Source organism: Amblyomma americanum, chromosome 1 (genome assembly GCF_052857255.1).
Source record: "Amblyomma americanum isolate KBUSLIRL-KWMA chromosome 1, ASM5285725v1, whole genome shotgun sequence".
In the NCBI taxonomy this organism is placed as follows: domain Eukaryota; kingdom Metazoa; phylum Arthropoda; class Arachnida; order Ixodida; family Ixodidae; genus Amblyomma; species Amblyomma americanum.
In genome coordinates this window covers 185,230,117-185,254,140 of record NC_135497.1, presented here as the reverse complement: position 1 = coordinate 185,254,140, position 24,024 = coordinate 185,230,117, and the positions used below count along the sequence as shown (strand labels likewise).

General features: G+C 43.5%; 1 protein-coding gene across 1 annotated transcript in view; it reads left to right on the top strand.

The window, feature by feature from the left end:
- LOC144114341 (protein FAN-like) overlaps nucleotides 1–24,024 on the top strand; it is a 34,796-nt gene that overhangs the window by 9,825 nt on the left and 947 nt on the right. Inside the window, exons 8-12 of the mRNA XM_077647995.1 lie at nucleotides 199–298; nucleotides 3,346–3,404; nucleotides 7,247–7,314; nucleotides 10,512–10,576; nucleotides 21,207–21,316. Coding sequence (XP_077504121.1) covers nucleotides 199–298; nucleotides 3,346–3,404; nucleotides 7,247–7,314; nucleotides 10,512–10,576; nucleotides 21,207–21,316 — 402 coding nt within the window. The remainder of the gene's footprint in view (nucleotides 1–198; nucleotides 299–3,345; nucleotides 3,405–7,246; nucleotides 7,315–10,511; nucleotides 10,577–21,206; nucleotides 21,317–24,024) is intronic.

Below are 24,024 nucleotides of genomic sequence, written 5' to 3'. Positions count from 1 at the left end.
GTGTCGTGGTGTGGCCCCAGTTGCTCCGGCTATGCTTGCCGGGGGCTGTGTATTTTTGAAAATAATTGTAGATTAGAATTGTAAAGAAACTGAACTATGTATGTATGAGCAAGGTGGAAGCTGATCTTAATAGATGGCTGCCTGTTGTTGTCTGTATTACCTTATTTGTTCTCTCTCTTCATTTCTTTTTCTGTGCAGAGCTTGAGACAAGGGACCGAGCACCTTCAATTTCTTCTTTTGCTTGGAAGAGGAACATGGCAGATCTGACTAAGATGGCAGAGCACATGCTTCACAACGAGTAAAAGCTTTTGAAAAAGTTAGAAAAGATAGAGTGTCACACTTAACCATTACAAAAATTATAACAAGAGCTTTGTATTTGTCTTTCCTATATTAGTTTTTCAGGCTATGTCTGTTCTATATTACAAAATGTTTACATTTTAATCTGAAGCCTTTTCCTACCATTATAATATTAAATCTAAGGCCCGAGCATATAGAATAAGTATTTTGTACAGCAGCATGCTTATAAAAGACCAAGTTACAGATTAAATTCATATATGGGATTTTACTGTTTTCCGCCAATATGTGCTGAATGTTCCAGTTCAGGAGGCAGATGTAATGGGTGCTTGATGTTAATTATCTGTGCTTAGGTGCTCTGCATGATGCTGGATAGGATTGCTGCATATTTGCCATTTTGATGCCCTTGATTTGTTTTGCTTCTGATTGAACTAAAATTTGCTGTCATGCTGTAGAGTTAGTCTTTCTGCATGGCATTATGGTTGCATATTTATGAAATGAGGACTTTTTGTGAAATCTTGCAGGAGCTGACACATTATCGAGCTAGAAATAGGCTGCACCTGACATTTGATTATTAAAGCGCTGACCGCATGAGGCAATTCACCGCATGATGGCTTCGCGCCATGAGTTGAGGGCCACTTATCACATTGATTAGGTTCTGGGTTTGCAGAAAATTTCGTTCACTGCATGGGAGTGGCTTGCGAGAGAAGCCAACAGGCATTGCAGATATGTGACTTATGATCTAGTTTGCGAGCGAAGTTTGTTTGTCTAGCACATGATTTCAGCAAAGAGGCTGCCAACGATTGCTTTGTCCTCATCTTCACCCATGCATCAGAGCAGTTCAATGAAAGCCTGTTAAGAATTGTGGAACAGAAAAGGATGTTTTAAGGTACATCTCTAACTCATTACAAGTCTCAGCATCTCAAAAACGTAGTCAGGCCGCACTGTACACTTTCCTCGGGGCTGTATATTTTATTAAAAATATCATGTATTACCTAAGAAGTATTTTTATAGTTGTTTTTATCATGCTTCATGCTGTTTAAAATACTTAACTAAACGGTACTAGCGCAGTTGTACTTGTATGCTAATGCAAGGTGACTGAATGCTAAAGTGGCTACAAACGAGCAACATTGCTGAAACAAAGCTGCTTTGCCACCAAGTCTGGCCGCTTCATGCGGGTGTACCAGCAGCAGCAATAGGCGATGGCCGTCACCACTGTACGTCATGTTGCCAAGAACATCGCTTCATGCGTTTACCGCTTAAATGTGTTCAGCACAGTTGCGAAGAAAGAAAAGGTGGTAAGGGATTATAAGGAAGTGATGATGATGGCGGGTTTTAATGGCTGTGTTTTGTAATTGGGAGCTACAGATGATGTTTAAAAATAAAATATGCAAGAGAAGGCAAGCAGCATAAGCAAATTGTGTTTGACCTGTATGGGAGATGGAAAGCGCTGGCAGATATTACCTGTATTTTCTGGTAAATCACACCTCCTATAAAATGTCCTTGTTCTGGAAATTTCACTGATAATTTGCACCTTTGTGTGTGAAGTTGCATGTCCTCATACTGTGCATGGTGGAACTGCATCCAGATACGTACATTGTTGTGGCCAGATATGTGTGAGTGACAGCCTGCCTTTTCTGTTGGTCTTGTTTACGTAGGCCGCCAGCATATTCTCGCACAGAGCAACAATTACATGTTAATCTTATTCGTGCTTTAATGAGGTTCATTTTTCACAACCATTATCCTTGTGAGGAGTCAAAGACGTGTAGTGCCTGTAGTGCTTTAATTGGTTTTAGGGTTAAAGAGACTAGGAAATGGGTTTCAAGATTGCTGGTAAATGTGTTCAATGCTTTTGAATGTTCGCAGTATGAGTCCTTGGAACAGAGCTGGCGAAACCGTATTTTCTAAATGCGCGGGCCAATTGATCACCGCTTAAGGAGAGATGTATACAGTTTTCACCATTTTTCCTGTCTCGATTTCACGTTTATTGTTATTTTCATGAAAGTAGAAAGGCTAAACTTTAAAAATAAGCAAAAATAAAAAAGGGAAATTTTCGGAAAAAAAAAACTAGTTTTTGAACCGGCATTTCCTCTTAATTTTTAAAACAGTGTTTTCTGAATGCGCAGGCCCATTAGTCAGCGTGTAGTAATTGTTTCTGGAACAATTTTTCTAAACAGTACTCACGACAATGAAAATGTCACTGTGAGGGACAGGCTGCCACACACTGCCACAAAATGTTGGAACAGTCATTCATAAAGCCTGAAGGAAAGCATGGCATTAACTAAGCAGGTCTTCTCAGCAATTTTCTCTGATGCTAAAGAAGGAAAGGACACATACGTCACCGCAGTTCATAAGCTGCACTGATGAAAATTTGATACAGAAAGCAGCAGCTGATAATGCTGTACTCTTCATCTCTTTTAGGAGAAAACTAAGTCCTGCAAAAATGAAGTGATGTAAGGGAGCCTTCGTAAGGGGACGGGATTTCATGTATAATTCTGGGAACTTTGTTGCGTACTGCATAGTAATACACCTGTACACTTATCTGAAAGTCATATGTCACTGTCTTTTAGTACTAGCTTAGTAATCTGTACTCTCATATTCTAGAATTTTCTGCTGATAAGCTCAAGCCTAAATTTCGGCTTGGAGCAAGGAAAATAACCTTTGTATTTTATGCTCTTTAAGTTCATAGTTTGTACCCCTTTGTTTGAATTGCTTGAAAAAAAGCTTTCTTAGTGAAGGCTTTCTTGTGGAAACAGTACAATTTAACATTTGCTTTTAACATTTGCATAGTTTGCTTAATTGCAAGATAGAGATGCTGTTAGTACCTATGCTAGACAACCTCTAATGCCGCTGTGTTAGGTTTATCCTCCCAAAACTGACTAGTTCTTTTCAGGGCTTGGTTTTGCTGGAGTGCGCTACTTATATGTACAACATTCATTTATGCCTCCTGCTTTAAAAAAAAAAAAGCAAGAGACAGAGGGGACACACATGTTCATACCAAAGTTTCACGTCTCTGACAAACTTTAATATTGTCAAAATCTTTAATTTCAGAATGGTGACTCACGTTTGCTTCTCAAGTAGCAAAAGTAGCGTCTTCTCAGTTTCGCAAGGTAAAAAGTTGATGTTAGACTATGCTTTGAAGTTAGAAATTTTTCATTATAGCTATGCATGTTTTCTCTTTGTCTTGCATCTTTCTTTATTCAGGCTACTATTTGGTCACTGTTGTTCCAGCTGTTTGTGTTTGGGTATAAAGCATTCTTGCACGTAAGGGTGTCAGCTGTGTAGTGGCTGCTCGTCCGTCATTATGATTACATTTACTTGCTCAATGCATAAAAATTAGAAATCTAGCCTTCTTCATGCAGACTGTTATTGTCGCATCCACAAACATCCCAAAAGTGCATGCTTGTTTGCTGGTATGGCTGACCTTGGGTACAACCTTTAATGGCTGTGCTTAGCGAAGTTTTGATGCTGTTAACCTCTTTCTGTTATGTTGGCAGGCTTTAAATATTTTATCAAAAGTAATAATTGCTTGGTTCTGTAATAGTAACCATGCAGCTGCAAAGTAGACATCCTACTCAGTATGCTGTATGAGGTACTATTACAGTTAATTGGGTTCGAGCATCCTTGTTTGCTGGATAAGTGCTTATAAAATTTATCTTGCTTATGAAGAAATATTTTCTTGGTGGTTAGTCATGGGCAAAATGCAGGTGGGGCTACAGGTTGGCATTCTTACTTATGTTTGCATTCATTTATTAGGTACTAGTGAGAACGAGTGTTTCTGTGAGCATGAATGACTGTGACTGACTATAAGCCCTAGTCAGTGCTTGTGGCTTTGTGGCTGTAAGTGGGCATAAGTGTCAGCATGAATGATTTTCTGTGTTTAACTGTCAGTATGAGTGCAGTTGAATGTGAAAGAGTGCCCATATATGTGTGAGTGAAAGAAAATGTGTGTGTAGGTGTGCTTAGCTGAGAAAAACCTATGTGATTAGGACTCCAGTGAGTGCCTCCAAATCTTGCTGAAGTACCTCCATATGGTATCATACGATGTTACTTGTAAGTATGTGATTCTGAAGATTATGATGTAGGTATCTACCGTATACCTTTATTTAGCCTTGCTGAAGCACTGCTCTTGCCGAAACCTCTAGTCTGTTTAGAGTCCACTGGAGTTACTTGGATTTCTTGAAAGCCTCTAATGAAAAATAAACTTCGTTACACTGCATATGTAAGATGCTTCATTTCACTGTGAAAAAAATATAGTGTAGAAATATGATTAGAAAGCACAGTTGAGCTTCTCAGTCTACAGAAACCATATTAAGTAGAAAAAAAAATTGATGTTTATGCTTTAGGTCAGTAATTTTGAGATGGTTCTCAGTGGTTCTCAGGTGCCCTTTCAGCCTTTCAGGTGTTTGAACGCATTCCTATGGACCCCAAAGCTCTTGAGCCTCACAGAAGCCCTCACACATTTTTTGGCTGAGTAAAAACTCCTAGTGCAGCAATGTGTGATCAGGTATACAAACTACTTGATGTGTGCGAAGTATATAAACTAATTGGCACTTCCTTAGGCACTTGTTTCAGTGTTATTGTTTTGAGGTCCGTTGTTGTGATGTAGTGGTAGAACATATGAATGGTCTAGTGCAAGGGTTCAGAAACATTTTGACCTATAGGGGCATCAGTTTTTCAAAAAGTTGTGAAGAACCCCCTGCTATCTCTTTGCCCTTGCTCCTCCTTGCCAGACATGCATGCAAAAAAAAAAGCATTTATATGGTTGACCCTTCAAGAGATATCGAAAGTCATTCTCTCGGTAATTGTCCATAGGTGTGGCACTTTATGGAGTGGTAGATTTAGAGAGTAGAGTAGGCGAAGAAAGGTTGGGGGAGGAGCATGCACGGACCTCAGGATTTCGGAAACCCAGAAAGGGTCCAAGGAATCTAATGGTCTCTCAGAAAACACTGTGAGAGCCCCTGAACTAGCAGAATGAACTGCTGTGTACATTATTGTAAATCCAATGAATGGGCACTAGTATTCTTGCACATCAGTTACTCTCTTGGGATCTTCAGTTGCTTTCACTTGCAGTTGAGGGGTACTTAACACATTTGACTCAGCAACGCTGCTTTAAATGATATGGTTTAGTAAAACAAGGGTGATATCTTGTGTTGTTATGCTATGCAGTCTAAGTGACCTTTTTTGAATAAAATAGATTTTAAAGAAACAGCTTCACTGTAATGAGCATCCTCTCTGCATGTCATTGTATCGAGCATCCTATCTTGGAAACTTAGCATGCAAGGGTAGCATGAGGCCGTGTGTGCTGCGGTAAATCTTTAACTGTGTGCGCTTCACCATGGTACTTAATATACTAAATGCCATGTTCCCACATTACTGTGCTTCAGTTGTTGGTAGCACAGTAACAACTTCATTGGTAGGTTTCCATTTCTTCTATTTTTTTTAGCTGCATTGCATTTGTGCAGTCCCAGTGCTAAGTTCATAGCGTCCTCTTGTGTTTTGTAACTTAATTTGTTATCATGTCACGATATCCCTGCGTCTTGCAATGCATTACGGGCAAGGCAGTTTTGTAAATATTGCATTAAACAAAATATGAAATTTACTAAGCAAGCATGCTGTATCTGATGTGCAAATGGGCCTCATTTGCATGGGTGAGCTTTTGAGAGGCATGGCCTCAAGGCGTAGGCAAGTCATTAGCTCATTCTGGAAATCTTCAAATGCGAGCACCAAAGATACAGGTGGAGCAGCCAGATGTGAAGTTTTTCACAGGATAATGCAGTCAAGCGGTGTCATGCTTTGTGTTGAAGAGATTCGTTACTTCATTTTGCTGTCTTGTGATCAAGTTTACACTAGGAAGGCTAGGTAGTGTCAGTGATCTTCTGTGCAAGTGTGGTAATAATCGATCAATCAATCATTCAATCAAATGACTTTATTTTGCAACTTGAGAACCTTCGTACCAATCATATCTTAATGAATCGAATGAAAAGCGAGAGCATATACAACACAGGAACACATTACCAAATAAGAGCACTATGATATGAACATACAGAAATTAAGAATGCCAAGAATACTGTGACTGGCCATGTTTCAATTTGGCAGGCAGCAGTTAGTGGTTTTCTTTTAGCCTTTAGTGGTTGGTTTGACAAAATAAACAGTCTTCAGATTAAAACTGCACTGGTTTCATACATTTGATGGTTTCGTGGCTGTTAATATTTTTTAGAGCACAGCTCTTAGGTTCCCATTTCTGCGTAGTCAGTGTCGGCATTGTTGGCATAACCGGTTCACCAAGCAGCAGACCGAAATGTCACCTGAAGATCCCAGAGGGCTGCTAGCAGTTTAACACGCCACCTGCCAGGGTCGGCGTAACACACCACCTGACAGGTGGCATGTTGCGGCATGTAACAGGTAGCATGTTATGGTGTGTGACAGGTGGCATGTTGGCAGGTAGTAGCAGAGCAAAATGCCACCTGCCACAGAAGGTGGCTGCCACAGGAAGATCCTAAAGGATGGCTAGCAGCGTAACACCTGCCAGTGGTGGCAGGTGGCATGTGAAGAGCTGCACTAAAACTTCGTATATAACTGACTATCGTATTCGTCTTTCAATTTTTTATTTTTTTCGTGGCCTTGTGGAAAAGTTACCAACGGGGTTTAACTGTATATATGTGGATCCTTAGTCTGTTGGCAGTTGCTGTATGTGTAACTTATTTTATGTTTCTTCTAATGTATATTATCACTGGCATATGTAGGATTACTTTCATTGTCCTAATTGCTTTTTTCTTTTTTTTTGCTATTTTTAGTTATTTAATTGGTTTTGGTTTACTGAAACAATTTGGGAAGGGCCCTTCAGGTCACCTGTATGCTCTGACAATTTCTTTGTGAGAGCTTGCATGCTGCATATGTTTTAAGTTCTGACTTCTTAACAAGCCATGACTGACTTTTTCTTCCCTTTCAGACAGCCTTCTCAAACTGTACTCCCTTGAGCAGAAGCAGCAGCTACGGAGTGTCAACATATCCCACATGGTAAGGCATTGGTGTTAATTGTATGCATAGCCTATCTTTTGGTAGCTGGCCTTGTGCAGGCTTGCATAGCTGCTGCGACCTGTTTTAACAGTAGGAACTTTATTGAGCCTAAATAAAGTAAGCAGAGGACGCCGAAAGCACTGCTGAAGAAAGCATACAGCAGGGGTCTCAAGTATACGACGTACAGGAGCTTGCGTCTCGTGCGGCCGCCTTGCACTAAGGATTTCAGCCTTTGTACCAGATGCGCTATGCCAGTGGAATCTGTTTTTTTTTTTTTTTTTCATACTGTACCTCTTCATCACCATTCACACTTTGACACAGGCCGGTTGCTCACCATGTACAGGTCAGCAAGTATGACATGCTTTCTTTGTAAATAGAGAGTTAGTCATCTCCACTATCCATAGCTTTGAGTCACCGTTTGATGTTTGCTACGTCCAAGACAGAAGAGAAATCGCAATGGTCTTAGGTGGCATAAGCACCGCGCTGCCCCCTCTGTTTTCCTTTCCTCCTTTTCCGAATACTGGCCCACACATGACAAAAGTGGGCCAATATTGCCTGTGTGACAAGACGAGTTTAAGACCTCTGGTGTACAAGATGCATCGTGAAAAGAATTGACCTTAGGTCCAATAAGTACATTTTCATGCATTGCTTCTTTGTTTCCAGATTTTAGAGTGAACTTCATATTCAGAGCTTGTTGTCCAAGTTAAATGCATGCAGTGGCTGGGAAAGGGAGGAGTGGAGAAGGGGAAAGGATAAAGAGTGCAGCACAGCAGCGAGGGAGAGGGAGAGAGAGGAAGCGAAGGGCACAGTGGCGGCATAAATGCACCAAAACAGCTCCTGGTCGGTAGTCTTCCTTTACTTAGACAATAACATGATCATGTAGCATCCTGTAGAAAACTAATGGTAACGTGTATATGCCATACGAATCTCACTTATTCCCTGTAAACGTTTTTTTTATGCATAAAGTCAATAAAAGGGAGGATGATAGGGGGCACTTGGAATGCGCTGGGCAATTTACATGAGCCCGATAAAAGTCTGGTCAAGTAGGCTGTCGGGCTGAAAATCGGTTGTCGGACTCATGTAAACGCTAGGGGATCAAGCTAAGCGACCGTCTAGTCGAGCTGGGCCAGCCCGACCACAGGGGGTGGGTTGACTCGGCCCGACCTGGTTGGAAGAAGCATGTATACACTGCCATGTCTGCTTGGCGCCTCCTCTCCTGCCTCCTCTCTTGCTTCCTCTCTGGTCTGGCTGGCGTTCCACTGGCAAAAATTGTTTCCGGTCACGCCTTGGTGTTTCTCCTCATCTTCTAGCCTGCACGCGTGTTTTGCATGCGCGACGCTAGGGGTAGCGGTGATCTTTGCCCGACAGAAAACAGGTTCATACAAACGGGTCGGGTTGGGCTGGGCCAGCCCGACATCTGGCGCGCCCAGACTACACCCGCAACGTCGGGCTCATGTAAACAAGGCTGCAGTCATAGCTGCAAAAAGCCAATTCAAAATTTTTGTCCTCTGCACTTCTTTTTCCACATGCCTTGCATACTTTGCCCTTTGCACTGTTTTCAAAATGTTGCATGCCTTGTCACTAATTCAGTTGTTTTTTCCTTTTTCAGCTAAATGTTTTTTTTACCTCCAAAAATATATAAAAATTTTAATGGGCAAGTCTCGATGAATAATTTAATCACCGGATTAAAATGGTTTTTCTTTTACAACAAAACTGTTGACATTCTTTCTGTCCTCCTGTGACCAAGTTTTTACAGGTTGCGCCTGGCTAGTTGAAAAACATTTTTCTCTGCTCCGTAAAGTGTATACATGTCATTGGGTAAACAGATGAATTTACAATTAAAGGGGCCCCGAAACACATAATCAGTGCATTGTTTTGCTTGTTGGTTGCATAGAATGAGTTATAGTGATGCTATTAGCATCGGTCGTACCACGTATACTCCGGTTTTTAATACTTTAATTAGCTCGCAAAAACAAATTCATGGCGCTGACGGTATCACCATACAGTGGCGGTTTTTAGCAGTGGATATGGCATAACTTGGTGGGAGCTTTATTATTGGACAAACAGTAAATATATTTCAAATTGGGTTAATAACTAGTCATACGTTTTGTAAAGTTTTTTGTTTTATATTACATCAACAAAACCAACTTGTTTGCCTTAGGTAAAAGCGCTGTAAAGCAAGTAAAACAAAAATACACAACCAGAGGTTCTGGCTACTTTTTGCATCGAAGGACTTTGCGCTTCTCTGCACACATCCTACGACCTAGCACACAACACTTATGGCTACTCTCTATGTATCATGTAATGTCCCGCCAGGGACCCTTGAGATTCAAATAAGTAAATATCTGAGAACGGCTTTGTGGAATCAGTCAGATCGAGCCATTGCACAATGTTCTTTTCGGTCCCGAGGAAGGATGCGAAGAAAAATGCCGTTCATTTCACATTTAGCACTGCGCATTGTCAGCTTGTGAAGGATCACTGGGCGGCGGCGCCAGATGGCGCCACGTTCCCTTCAACAGCGCGCGCTCCTTGCTCGCCGTGACCAACCAGCGCGCTAGGAGCGATGGGCAATGGTAGGCGATTTTAGTAGCGGTACGCGCTATGCTAAATGTGTCTGATATCTTGCGCAGGCCGTCACACCGACGCAGTACCTCGCGCTCGAGTTCAGATTCAGTTCGGATCGCGTTCGGGTCCATAAGTCAGGGAACGTCACTTATCAGTGTTCCCTTCTGCGTCATCGGAGTGACGATGAAGCATCGCTGGGTCAGCTGGGCGTTCACATGGTTGTCGTAACCATGCAAACGGCGTTGCCAGCCTTGGCAAGAACGACTTACAGAGAACAGGCCACCATGGAGTGCAAACTTCCGCCACGTGCTCAGATAGGCTGTTTTGATTGGTCGCACTAAGAGTCGTCATTGGGAGAGTGAAATGGGAATGGGAAGCTGCACGAAAATCGAGTTGAGGGCAGCATTTTGTTTGCTTGTATTTTGAAATTTCTTCATTGAATATCTCCCGTTCCTATGCATCGATTCTTGTAATTCTTTTTGATTAAGCATCTGTGTGACATAAAGAATCCATCTGAAGTGTAACCGGCATCCGTTCAAGTAGTGTTTCGCAGCCCCTTTAAATTTACTTCCCAGCTCTACACACTATGATATTTCATATGCTGAGTATTAGTGGTGTGTTCTTGTCTGCAGGCGCTGTCATCATGCATTGTAATGAATGACAAAACAGTCGTCGTTGGATCATGGGATAATTATGTGTGAGTAGTCTTTTCTCTGCTACAAGAGCGTCTTGATGCGAAAATATTTCATATCGTTTAGTATTATTTTGAACTGGAATCTTCTATAATAAGTGTTTAACCCCTTCAGTTTCAAATTATACCTAATGGGAAAAAAAAAAAATTTGAGGTTTTTGCTAGGAACATGCCAAATTGTGCAAAAGAAATTCCTGTTTTCTTATATGATTAATTGTGTAGTTTTTTTCAGGTCCTCATATGCCCACATCATGACTCAGTGCTTGTTACAGGCATAAGCATACACAGGCCTCTCCATTAGGGGCCAAATTTCATGATAGCGCCTATCCATGTCTGCAGTGTGGAACAGAATTTTCACCCCCTTCCCCAAACTCGTTAGAGGGACCACTGCCTCCCTTGCCCCCTCCCCCTTGCACATGTCTGTTCTTGCAGGTTATACTAAGTTAGAGACCAATGAGTATGGGATCGATAAAGGTTTAAATCAGTCAGTCAATAAATCAATCACTGCTTGGATTCATTCATCTTATTGGACATTGTTATGTAAACAATTCTCATTCTAGGGCTTTTAAAGAGGGGAAGGGGGTATTTGAACAAGAATATTAGTAATTGATTCATTATTCTGAAACCTTTAGGGAACATGTACTTTTGTGTGCTGAAGCCAAATATACCTTTTAACTTCGTACTGTAAGAAGTCCTTCTACCCTTATGAAATATGTCATGTATTTTAGTCAAGCGCTTTAAGAAACTTTTGCTGCAGGGAACTTCATAAAATGCATGCCATTGGTTTCTCCTGACATCAAGGAGTGCAGTAAGGGTAAAATTATGATCTTGCCTTGGTGAAATTTGTGCTGCAATCCGACGCGACCACTTCCTGCACATCAGTCCTGCTGAACACTGCCAAGAGAGCGTCGCAGGTCGCCTTGGCACTGAGGGAACGGTGGCAAACTACTTCAGGCCAGTGAGTGCATAGATCAGTGATGCACAACACGTACCTGTCACCCCTCCCTGATGGAGGTTCCAATGGTCCGATCACGTCAACATTCACTTGTTCAAAGGGATAGCGGGGCCTTAACACAGGCTGAATGGGCACATTGTCCACCTTGCGTAGGTCTGACCGTGTCTGACAGCCGTGACAGCTATCGCAGTGCGACCTGACATCTTCCTGTAGCCTTGGCCAAAAAAAACTATATTTAAACCTAGCCTTGGTTTTCGGAACCCCAAATGGCCTCCCCAGCTTGATTCATGGCCTGTCTGAGGGACCCCTGCCTGCCGGGATTTAGGCAGTAAAAGTTGTATTACTGGCTGCCCAACTAACCTATCCATGTGGTAGAGAAGTCCATCGACTACAGACATACCTCCCTTGCCTACCTGCGCATCTTTCCATGCCTTTTGCAAGGTCGCATCTTGCCGTTGCTGCTCCCTGAATACCTCCACCATGCTTTTCCCATTACCTGGTGTTATTGGGTGTTCGGCGACTTCATTCTCTTCAGAGACAACTCCCTCGTCGTGTACTGAAGTCTGGGCGATTAATGTCCTCCCTGTCTCTCCCGCGGCATGCTTTGTATAACCTTGACTGCATGTAGTTTGCAGCTTCTCTTTCGCCTGAAGCTATAATCCCTTGGGATTTGCCTTCTACCTTGAGGGACTCCCATGCCTCCTGCGACAGCAGGCAATCCATCTGCGTGGCCAACTTTTCAGTGAGGGTACTGAGCACCGGTATGGCTTCTGTTATGTTAGCGAAAACCCCTGTGTCACTATGCATAGTCAGCGGCCATAACGCAAGTTTGGCTTGCACATTTTCTCCAAAGGCGGAAATCAAACTTATGGTCCCATGAGGCTTCGTCAGCCCAGGTGGCACGACACTTTCCCTCATGACCGTAACCTCAGCGCCCGTGTCAAAGATAGTGTTGGTTTGCCTATCCTTACAATGGAGTGCTAAGGCTGTCAGCTCACCACGCCTGCCTCCTGCATGCCATACAGGTTCCTGTGCGGACAGTTTATTCATGTTCGCACTGAGTGCCTTTGGGGTGGCGTGGCTTGAGTTATGTGGACAGTTCGCTTTCAGATTTCCAGTTGCGTCGCACCTGAAGCAGCCACTAGAGCGCAACTTAGCGTTTAACGCCAATGGCGTACCCCTTTCCTTCAATTGTGCGATACTTCAAATGCTGAGACCCTCGGGTCTTTTCTGGTCGTATTTTTTGTCGATGCTGTTCTTACCCTCTGCCTGCTCAAACGTTTGGAGGAGTGTGGTCATCTCGGGCGCCTTCACCCACTCCTTCCCTTCTTGAAGGATTATGCACTTTAGTGCTTCCTCCGACAGCTGGCTCTTTACCTGGTCCACCACTAGTAACGCGGTTAGTCTCTCTAGAGTTTTGATTCCTCTCGACTCAAGATACAAATGCAGGGAACTCTGGATGCACGCAACAAACGTCTGCCACCCTTCGTTTGTTCTTTTGTGCGAGTCTCGGAACCGGCTGAGGTATTCTCCTGCGGAAAGCTTCAGCTCTTCCATGACCATTATTTTAAGTTCGCGCTCTGTGTTGTCGTCGCGTCCTCTCGTTCTGTAAAAAGTTAAGCACATTGAACCATCGTGAACAACCGACTAGGCCCAATTCTCGCCATTTTAGCAGTTTCAGGAGCTGCGGTACTGCAGTGTGGTGCTGCCTTGTTCCATTCTATCTAGATCTGGAAGTTGGTGGCCCATGGTGACAAGAGCGGTTGCAGCCTGCTTGCAGAGCTAGAACACGAGTCGGGTGTGGCCTGCATTGCACTGGATGCTGAAGGGGAACACTTGGTGTCTGGCACTGTGGAAGGTTGTGTCAGCCTCTGGAAGCTGCAGGGCTCCACTTGCATTGGACAGTTTGACAGTGGGTCATCCATGCTTTTCTCATATACCTGTGCTTAACTTCTGCTCACCGGCCATAGACATGACATGCTGAGTCACCTTGCATAATGTCTGTTTAAACAACTGCTCATCATCACTTACCCAAAGAATGCATCGTTGTTTGTGTGCTGTCCTTGATCACACACCCTGAAAATGTGTGGTGCAGTGTAATCAGATAGTCTTCACTTCCAGCTTTGAAATAGACTTGAAGTCAGTCGTTCATGAAATTTTTTTTCTTCCCACATGCTAAAAATAGAACACAAAGGAGAGATGGCAAAAAATTAAAGCTGTACCGAGAACAACTATTTCCCATAGCATTAAGCCATACGCACTTTCATGAAATTACCAAACCCCCCCGTCTCAAACCGCAGTGTACAAGGTGGGAGAATTGACTTCTCTTATTAGGATCTAGGCTCATGCAGTATTTATGATTAGTCTGTCCATAGAATTGTTGCTAAAGCCTCAGTATACTCCGGCCATATAGTACATATATTTTTGATCTCTGTGCGCAACATTTCCGTTTAAATGCCTGTCAAGTTGCGCCCTTTTGGGGCTGCAGGCTTCATTAAAATGTAAATACAGAGGTAGAGTTTAACGCTGTTGGTGCATTGTTTAAGAGACTACAGAAAAAAACTGGAGAGCCAGAAACCGAAGGAACGAAGGCAGTGTAAATTTAACTTGAAAACTGTTTATTTGATCAAGCTTGCCATTCAAGCCTTACAAAGTCTGAAATTCACACCATACTGTATTCCAAGATGACCATTTGTGACATTCTTGGTGTTCCTGTACTTTCACAGCCAGTTGATGATAAACCACCCAGTTCGCCCGATGTGAGCTGTTTCACATGATAGTGGAATAAAGCAAACACTCCCTCCACCCCTCCACCACAAGGCATGAAACCACTTGATTTTGTTACCTTGTGAAAAAACTGACATTGAGTTGTTCTTCCTTTATCCTCCTTACTAAAACTTAAATATGTGTATTTATCCTATGAGCAATCAACTCATTCTGTGCCTCCGAGCCACGTCTAAGGCCCCAAATTTTCTGTGGCAGAAAATTTTAAATTCCGCATATTTATAACAAAGAATCTGATATATTCCACGGAAGCGTAAACGCATTAGGCCTTTTAAACATCGACAGCTACTGTGCCGCCGCTTCTGGCCTTGCTGCTGTGTTTGGTGCTCCACAGCTCTGTGCCCGTCCCTACTTTTTCTCCATCTACTCTTCACAGCTTTTTCGTTGCCTTCTCTTTCCCAACGGCCCGTGCCGCCTTCTTTCCACGTTGTAGCAAAGCTATCTCGCCAGTGTGTGCTGCACGCTTCGCTTCGATGGCTCAAGGTCATCAAGAAGTTCGCTTTTCCTCGCAGCTCACAAGTTTAGTGGGTGAGCTCGTTGTGGGTATTTCTAAGAACGGTAAAAAAAATTCACACAGTGTTCATAGCTAGTTGAGAGACAACTGACACCAACCAATATTTTTAACTTTACCCAACATTTCGGGACCAACTCGGTACTTCAGGGGTGACGAAAGTGCCAGCAGCAGCTGGTTGCTGCCTTCGCTCTCCCTTTGTTAACCCGTGGCGCATTGCACTAATGTAGGCGGAGGAGAGCGTTCCTGGAGTCCTATTCATCGCCGCCTTTGTGAGCCGGATGTGCCATAACTCCACATGTCGCCTCCTGAACAGGTTTGGTTCCACGGCCAAAACGCTCACCTCCTCAAAGGCTGTCCGGTGGTCGGCGCGCTCGCAGTGTTCGGCGAGGGGGTTGGATTCTGAATTCATTAGCCGGATGTCATTTTTGTGTTGCCTTATTCTTTGGTGGAGGTTTTTTCTTTCGCCAGCAGACGTGTAAAGCCGGGCACTTTGAGCATGGGATTTTGTAAACGACACCTGGTTGTTTTTCTCTGGGGACGCGGTCTTTCGGTAGTGGTAAGAAGCGGGTTATTGTTAAAACAGGTTTGTGAGCTACGTTGATTCCATGTTTTCCGAGAATGCGTGCGAGTGCCTCGCCGGTTGCCCTCACATATGGAAGGACAACGCGCGCGCGTTTCGTTGTTTCATTGTTGGCTGATCCCCCTGTCCTCTGAGCTTGACGGCGACCAACGCGTTGAATAAAGCCACGTGTGTAGCCATTCTTCTGTAGGCTTCTTCTGCTTTTTTCTCTGCTTTGGAAGAGCATATTGACTTTGCTCTTCTCAGGAGAGAGGAGTCGACGGATTGCTGACAACTACTGCTAACAAAATGAGAGTGAAGGCAGCAACCCGCTACTGCTGGCACACTTTAGTCACCCCTGAAAAAGGGACCGAGTTGGTCCCAAAACGTTGGGTAAAGTTAAAAATATTGGTTGGCATCAGTTTTCTCTCAACTATCTCAAGAACCCAACCAGCCGGACTTCTGTCGAAGATGTTTTCGTTAAAATGTTCATAGCTTCGTTCAAATTATTACGCGAGGTGCTTTCTGAGGCAGATCATTTAAGAAAAAACTGTCATTTTATTATTGGAAATGTGGTAATACCGCTTTCGACAGGTGCCACTATCATGACTTTCTCATAAACGTGTGTGAGCACATTGCTTTCAGGGCCATTATACTTGATGCACTAGCTTGCTTGAGCAGATAGGAGAGCAGGCATGTCAAGGCATCAGCAGAACTTTGTTTGTTACCAGATTCTAGCTTCAAGGGAGCTCAGGTGACTAAATTAATCATATTCCCATGATTCCATCGTTTCCACTGGTGTCCACAAATACTATATCACTGAAAAGAGGAAAGAGAATGTGTCTGCTAGACACAAGTCTACGAAAATTGCAAAAATTCGAGCATTTTTTGCGGAATTGAGGAAGCTAGAGGTCTTAGCCATGCCACTCAAAGGCTGGCATGCATGCAAGTGGGGCCTGTGTACCCATCAGATGCAATTAGTGCTATAACCCCCTGAAGAGCTCGTCATAAGCCGACTGTCATTTCTGGCTCCTAACGTGTCCAGCTTGTCATGTGTTTTCTGGCAATCTGTGTCTGGTTTAAGGTGATTAGGGCTCGTTTAAAGTGTTTTTTATTTGGGCTTGCCCACAGATGGCAATACAGGTACTGCGTGACCATTTTGGTACCACTTTAGAAAAAATTGCGTTCATTAGGGGGTTAAACTACTATTTCTTCCACGCTACAGAAGTGACATCACCTCATCCAAAATGCAATTTGAGATGCAGAAATGTTGTGAAACAATGTTAGGGGGGGGCCCTTGCATGGGTGGTGGCGCTTGTTCGGAATTTTACAGTAGTCCTTAAATTCCTTTAAAACTTAGAATTGCTCTGGTTTTAACTTTAAAAATTGAGAGTACGTGTCGATCGGGAGTGTTCGTGGGGAGTGTTCAGAGGGAACAGTGGATACATGGTAAGGATGGGCAAAACCCAAAGCAACAATGTGGCACTGGGCTAAGGTAATGAGTTGTCCGCTTTGTGTCTCTCTCTCAATGGGCCATAAGTCCTTCAGGACATACTTCCTGCTCCCTTTCCCCACTTCTCCCCCTCTTTTTTTTTCCTGGTAAGTGTTTTCTTGTTTCCTTAGACTGTCTTACTCTTGTACAAATAATTGCGAATAAATTGGTCTCAAAGGGGAACCGATTGAGAGCACATTGTTTCCTTGAGAATCAATCTTCGGGTGGCTTCGGTGCTTATTTTCCCTGTCCTCTCCCTGTCTTCCTTTGTTCCCTCTGAGAGGCGCTGGCCTTTAAGTCATTGACCGCAGTCGACATCACATCATTTTGCCTTTGTGCTTTGTACCATGCAGTGCGAATTAGAATGCCATGCCATGCGAAAAATACAAGTTTTAGCCTGCCTGGCTTGAACATGTGGATTATGGTGGGCGGGTGAGAGCGGGCTTGAGTGATCCACATAAAGCGAAGTGCACATTTTGCCAGAACAAGATTGATGTGGTGACAATGGGTGAATTGGCACTGAAAAGCCACCTGAAGTGCTCGGAACACACCTCCAGGTCAGCAGCATACAGAAATAGCTATGCTGTTGGAAATTTCATGTGTGCTGGCAAAGAATCGCCCAGATTGCCTGCACATGATTGGGAGGATGCTGCGGAGAGTTGATAGACAAGAAAAAGAAGGCACTGAAGCTGGAAATTAAAAACTTCAGTCCAAAAGAAACAAAGACGAAACTGCAAAAATCCTCGAATTACATTTGGAGTCGGCATGTAGCCTCTTCAGGGATGGTGAGATTTAAAATCACGACTCACATTGTCAAGCCTAACAATTTCTGCCGTAAGCCAGGGAAAAGGAAGCAGAGACATTGGCTGTGGAGAGAGAAATCACAGCTCAGCGAGATTCAAAGGGTACCTAATGTGTGTGATCCAAAAATATATCTTGCCCTCCTTGGTTGTTGTTCCTTTTTATCACTGATGGAATTTTCCTTGAATTTCAAGCCATATATTCAGTACGATACTATGCTATGCAATGTGGCGCCGTGTAATCCTAAGTTGAGGCACAGATGTGTTGCTGTCCTTATTTTGCATTCTGCGGGGGCTTGAATGCCATAAATGAGGAGGAGGAGGAGGAACAACTTTATTTACGTCATGGCCTAATGGCATCATGACCTAATGGCGCCGTGACGGGGGCCCAGGCGGCAACTCAGCGGAGGATCTGAGGCCTTTGTCGCTCAAGAGCCGCCGAGACCTGCTGGAGGGCCCAGGTTTGCACGTCACGGTCAGAGCATTCCGCCGCAGCCGCGAGTCGCGGCGGAATCGTTACGCTTTTAGAAGCCTCGTCGGGGAATTTTGTGCAGTCCCATAGGATGTGCGTCAGAGTTGCCCTCTCCCGCTGGCACACGCGACACACATCACTTTCATATAAGTTTGGGTATAGATGAGTCATTAACACCGGGGTTGGTAAAGAACCAGTTTGTAGTTGTCTAAACAGCACCGCCTCCGCTCGGCTCAGTCCCGGGTGTGGGGGAGGGAAAGTCCTTCGAGCGAGGCGGTAAAACTGCGTAAGTTCATTGAATGTTGTCATGTGGTCTTTGGCACTACACCACGTTGGACGGTCGGTTGGACGGTGTTAAATGTGTTTTACAGCTTTCCACACAAAAGACAGCAGTGACCCACCTATAACTTTCCTCCCCTAGGGTTTTGTCAGGTTTGTAATCTAGCCTCCTACAGCTGCTGAATGCAGGCAACATTTATGTGACTGTGCAAGACAAAAACAGTGCGAATCATGGAAATTCAAATATGTCCCAGTCAGGCATGAAGGGGGAGGAGCAGGCACTAATAAAATAAACAGATGTGCCTCTATGACATAAGCTTACACATCCATTAAAGGGGCTGCGAAACACTGTTTGAATAGATGCCGGTTACACTTCAAATGGATTCTTTATGTCACACAGATGCTGACTCAAAAAGAATTACGAGAATCGATGCATAGGAACGGGAGTTATTGAGTGAAGAAATTTCAAAATACAAGCAAACAAAATGCTGCCCTCAACTCGACTTTCGCGCAGCTTTCCATTCCCATTTCACTCTCCCAATGACAACACTTAGTGCGGCCAACCAAACAGCCTCTCTGAGCACGTGGCGGAAGTTTGCACTCCATGGTTGCCTCTTCTCTGTAACTCATTCATGCCAAGGCTGGCAGTGCCGTTTGCATGGTTACAACAACCATGTAAACGCCCAGCTGACCCAGCGATGCTTCATCATCCCGTCGACGGTGCAGAAGGGAACACTGATCAGTGATGTTCCCTTGCTTATGGATCCGAACTCGAGCGCGAGATACTGCGATGGTGTGACAGCCTGCACAAGATACCAGACACATTTAACATAGCGTGTACCACTACTGCTTACCGCCTACCATCGCTCCTAGCGTGCTGGTTGCTCACAGCGAGCAAGGAGCGCGCGCTGTTGACGGGAGCGTGGCGCCGATGGCGCCGCCACTCAGTGATCCTCCACAAGCTGACGATGCGCACTGCCTGCTAAATGTGAAACAAACGCATCCTTCCTTGGGACCGAAAAAAACGCTTGTAGAGTGCAATGGCTCGATTGGAATGATTCCGCAAAGCCGCTCTCAGATACATAGAGAGTAGCCACAAGTTTTGAGTGCTAGGTCGTAGGATGTTTACAGAGAGGCGCAAAGTCCTTCGATGCAAAAAGTAGTCGGAGCCTCTGGTGGTGTATTTTTGTTTTACTCGCCTTACAGTGCTTTTATCTAAAGCAAACAAGTTGGTTTTGTTAATGTAATATAAAACACAAAAACTTGACAAAATGTATCTCTAGTTATTAACACAATTTGCAGTATATTTACTCTTTGTCCAATCATCAAGCTCCCACTAAGTGATGTCATATCTGCTGCTAAAAACCGCCACTATATGGTGACACCTTCAGCGCCACGAATTTGTTTTTGCGAGCTAAATAAAATATTAAAAACTGCACTATAGGCGGTACGACCGATGCTAATAGCATCACTATAACTCATTGTATGCAACCAACAGGCAAAACAATGCACAGAAAATGTATTTCGGTGCCCCTTTAAAGCCTGCAAAGCCAGTCACAGAGCAGTGAGGGTAAGGTGCAATACTAAACAGGGAGCCAACTTCAGTTTTTCTCTTAGTTAAAGGCACCACTACAGGACATAACACAAACATGGATAATGCACCACTTAATTATTCCTGATGGCACGTTGCCCTCTTGTCTTCGTGTTCACCTAGATAAACTTTAACCAAATAGCCCAGCAGTAAGTCCTCCAAATTATTTAGTTAGTTAGTTATTTTTATTTATTTATTTCCTATAAATTACATATGAAGGGGCGTGGAAAAAGCTGCACGGGGCAGCTTGAAATTCCCACCACCCCTGGTTACACATGGCAACATTGGCAAACAGACATACAGTACTTGTGGGCAGCGTCTTATGAGGAATACAAGCTATTCGCAGAGTAAAACAGCAATTTCTTTAACTGCACACTGAAAGGAAATACAACAGAAAACGCACTGAAATACATAGGCTATAATATGCAATGAAAATAAACACCTGTATAGAAAAAAGAAACCAGAGAGCCGTCCATTGAAAAAGAAGCATGCTCATTCACACAAACCCATACAGCAGATGCAAACAGGAAATTATTTCCAGGAAATGATTTTTCTAAGTTCTTCTGGGTGTGCGCGCCGCCGCAGTGGCTCAGTAGTTATGGTGCTCGGGTGCTGACCCGAAAGATGTGGGTTCGATCCCGGCCGCGGCGGTCGAATTTCGATGGAGGCGAAATTCTTAGAGGCCCATGTACTGCGCGATGTCAGCGCATGTTACAAATCTCCCAAGTGGTCGAAATTTCTGGAGCTCCTCACTGCGGCGTCCCTCATAGCCAGAGTTGCTTTGGGACTTTGAATACCCATAAACCATAAACCATCTTATAAGTTCTTTTAATGATAACTGTGATACATCAACATGTTGTACGTCAAGTTTGTTATGGCGTGGTAATGTATTTTATATGCTTTGTAAGCCAAAGTTTGTTCTACACGTGGGAACATTCCAGAGTTGAGGTTTTCGACTTTGGTAGATTGGCACATTACGGGCGAGATTAGTAAGCCTGCGTAGACTATCAAGATTTTTTGTGGCGTCCTTTGCATACCTCTCTCCATTAATTTCGCATCGTATAATTGAAACTTCAGTCTATATCTTAATTTTTTAATGAAAGCAGTTTGGAGGCACTTGAAGCAAAGCAATCAACTTTCCTTTTTTTTTTTTCATGTGCTAAATGTGATATACATTGGTCAATTGCCAGGTGTCTGTGCTGGGACGGCGCAACAGTGCTGACAGGCTGCGATTCTGGAAGCATCCTTGTCTGGGACCTGCTAAGCGCAAAATTAGTTGCAACTGTGTCAGCACATTCTGGTGAGACCTTTCACCCGTGCGTAATTGAAAGATTGAAAGCACAGTCATGTTCCAAGTTGGGAAGCTGTGTGTTCTTTAAAAATGTTCCATGGATTAATAATGAACACAGTACCGTTAGCATACCAGTGATTCTTCCACCTTTACACCTTGTTGTCCTGCATGATTATATTCCATATGTGAATGGCAGGGGCAGAGTTGAAGCTTAATGCAGTGTAATGTTTTCTGCATGACACAGGCAATATGGAGCTCATAAACATTCCACAGGAAATTTGTCTAATGAGGTATGGGACACTTTTTAAGACCTACTTATCGTGCAAGGTCTACAAATTCAACATCTATGTGGCGTAGACCTACACTAAACAGCTAAAAAATAAGGAATGTGCAGCAACACCACGGTGACAGTCATTTTTTTGGTGCATGTAGTAAGGCAAAAGGCTGCAGGCCTATCTAATCGGCTTATCGCCACCTTCTCCAGCTTGCACTGCTGAAACTGCATGCTGTACCACAAAATGGCACCCATGACATCACATGACTACTATACTATTATACTTATTCCAGTATATATGAAAATTTTTAGAGCAGGTAATGAATGCATGCTTTAGAATGTTGAACTGCCTTGTGGCTACTTTTAACGCAAATGTTATGTGACAGCCTTAAGCTCATGTTCAGCAAAAAAAACAGTCGTGTTTGTTGGCATTGGGATTGTTGGGAAAAACCCAACTGGTCGACAAGGTCATAACATCACACTTTGAGGAGTGGAATAAAAATGATTGAAACTTTAGTTTAATTGTGATTAAGAGTTTGTATGACTGAAATGTCATTATGGCATGTAAGGATGTAAATTATTATGCTGAAAAAAATCGGGATAATTAGAAATCGAACCCATCACCCTATGGGTTGCAGGTCAGTCATGCTATCCCTCGCCTGTGGAGGCATGTTGGTTCGACTTGTTTAACGAGAGACCTTGTGTGTCCTGTATCATGTGGTCTAATATGCGTACTGATGTATGCTAATGAGTGTAATTAGAAATAGGTACTAAATAAGAAAGTAGCAAACAACCATTAATGCTGTTGCATCATACCCGTAAGGTGGAGCTTAAGTGTCCACCCCCTCGCAATTTGTTTCATGCCACTGTCCGATCGGGGTTCGCTTCAGTCATGGGTGAAAATTCGTGCACCGTGGGTGAAGAATAGTCCAAGATTTTAACTAAACTTGCTGTCCAAATGGGATGTGCTTTTTCCCAGTTAGCAAAAATTGCCATAGGCACAGGGCAAAGCTTGCGAACTATGGTTTTCCACCTAACCAAACCAAAGCAAACAACCATGGAGGAAGGAAAAAAACTCTGGAGAGGCAGTTACGCCACATTTTTTGAAGCCGGACGTGAAGGCTCCTCCCTGCTCCCCCCACCTACTTAGCCGCTGTCTCAGTGGTTTGCGCATGTGCAGCAGACTATGCCACTGCGCTGAACGTTACTATTGGCTGTGCCGTCGGCCAAAGACTCCCAGTAGTCCTTGCAAAAGTACGAAGCTTGTGGCACACTTTTTGGCGTGCAGCTTATATGGCCTCTCCCAAGGTTTCCTTCCTTCATGCAAATAACTTATGCCTGTGCATGTAGTGCAACCAACACTTGCTTGCCCAGCTAACCAGTCCGAGAACCGTGTGGACAAAAGTCATATATTACAAGTTAAAATAAGACTTGAAATGAGGCCTCCATGTTGTTTAATCTCTAGTATGGTTTCATAGTTCTACTCCTCAGGCAAGCTGCTGGAACTTGGCTACACGCTCGTTCATTTACAGGTTTTCTACCATGTCCTGTGGAAATTTGGGAGTTCACTTCTCTGTAGCTTGCGACAATACTAATTCTAAGCTTTCTAAATGTAAGCAAGAGGCTGTTGAAACTACAATTTCACTTGCCATTCATTTTCATGAGCAAGATGTGCACTTGCTCCTTTAGTGGTGTTCCAAGGCCTGCAATGTCTGCATGTGCAAATAGTTGAAGAAGGTGCCACTTTCTTTTTTTTACTAGTAAAAGCACACGCTCTTCGCTTACACAATCATTGTTTGCAGTGAAGAACAAATTAATAGCAGACATTTCTAGATGCACCGAAGGAACATCGCCAGCCCTTTATAGCTGCCAACATTTCTCTACAAGAATTGCGACAGATTCATGTAGGTTTACGTTGCTATTGTCGTGAGCACCCCTCTTCCCCCCCCCCCCCCCCCCTCCCACTTTCCTGTAGTATTTTTTTTCTGAGTGCTGCATTGTGATATTTATTTTTATTTACAAGTATATATGTATTATATGATGCATATGCTTTCATGATGCTCCCTTTTTTCCCTTTATCTGTTCCTTGTTCTTGTCTTCCGCCACCGTCAATGCTGCTGTGTAAAGGGCAAGCCAGGATCCCTCAAGCTGTTTATACAGCTCTTTCCCTGGCCTTCCTTGCAACACTTTGTTGCAAAATAAACTTCAACTTCATATACGTTGAGTGTTCCAAACGTATTCAAAGATGGGCAGAGTTGTCGCACAATAACCGCCTTTAGCACCCATAATAACTGTTTTAGGTATTTTCTTTCCCCGAACAGTAACTGAATGGAATCTACTAACCAATGATCAAATTTCAAAATCATCACTATCGGCATTTATTTCAGGTATTGTTTAGAAATGTGTTGTCTTTAACTGTTTATACGCTCCATGGATCTAATTT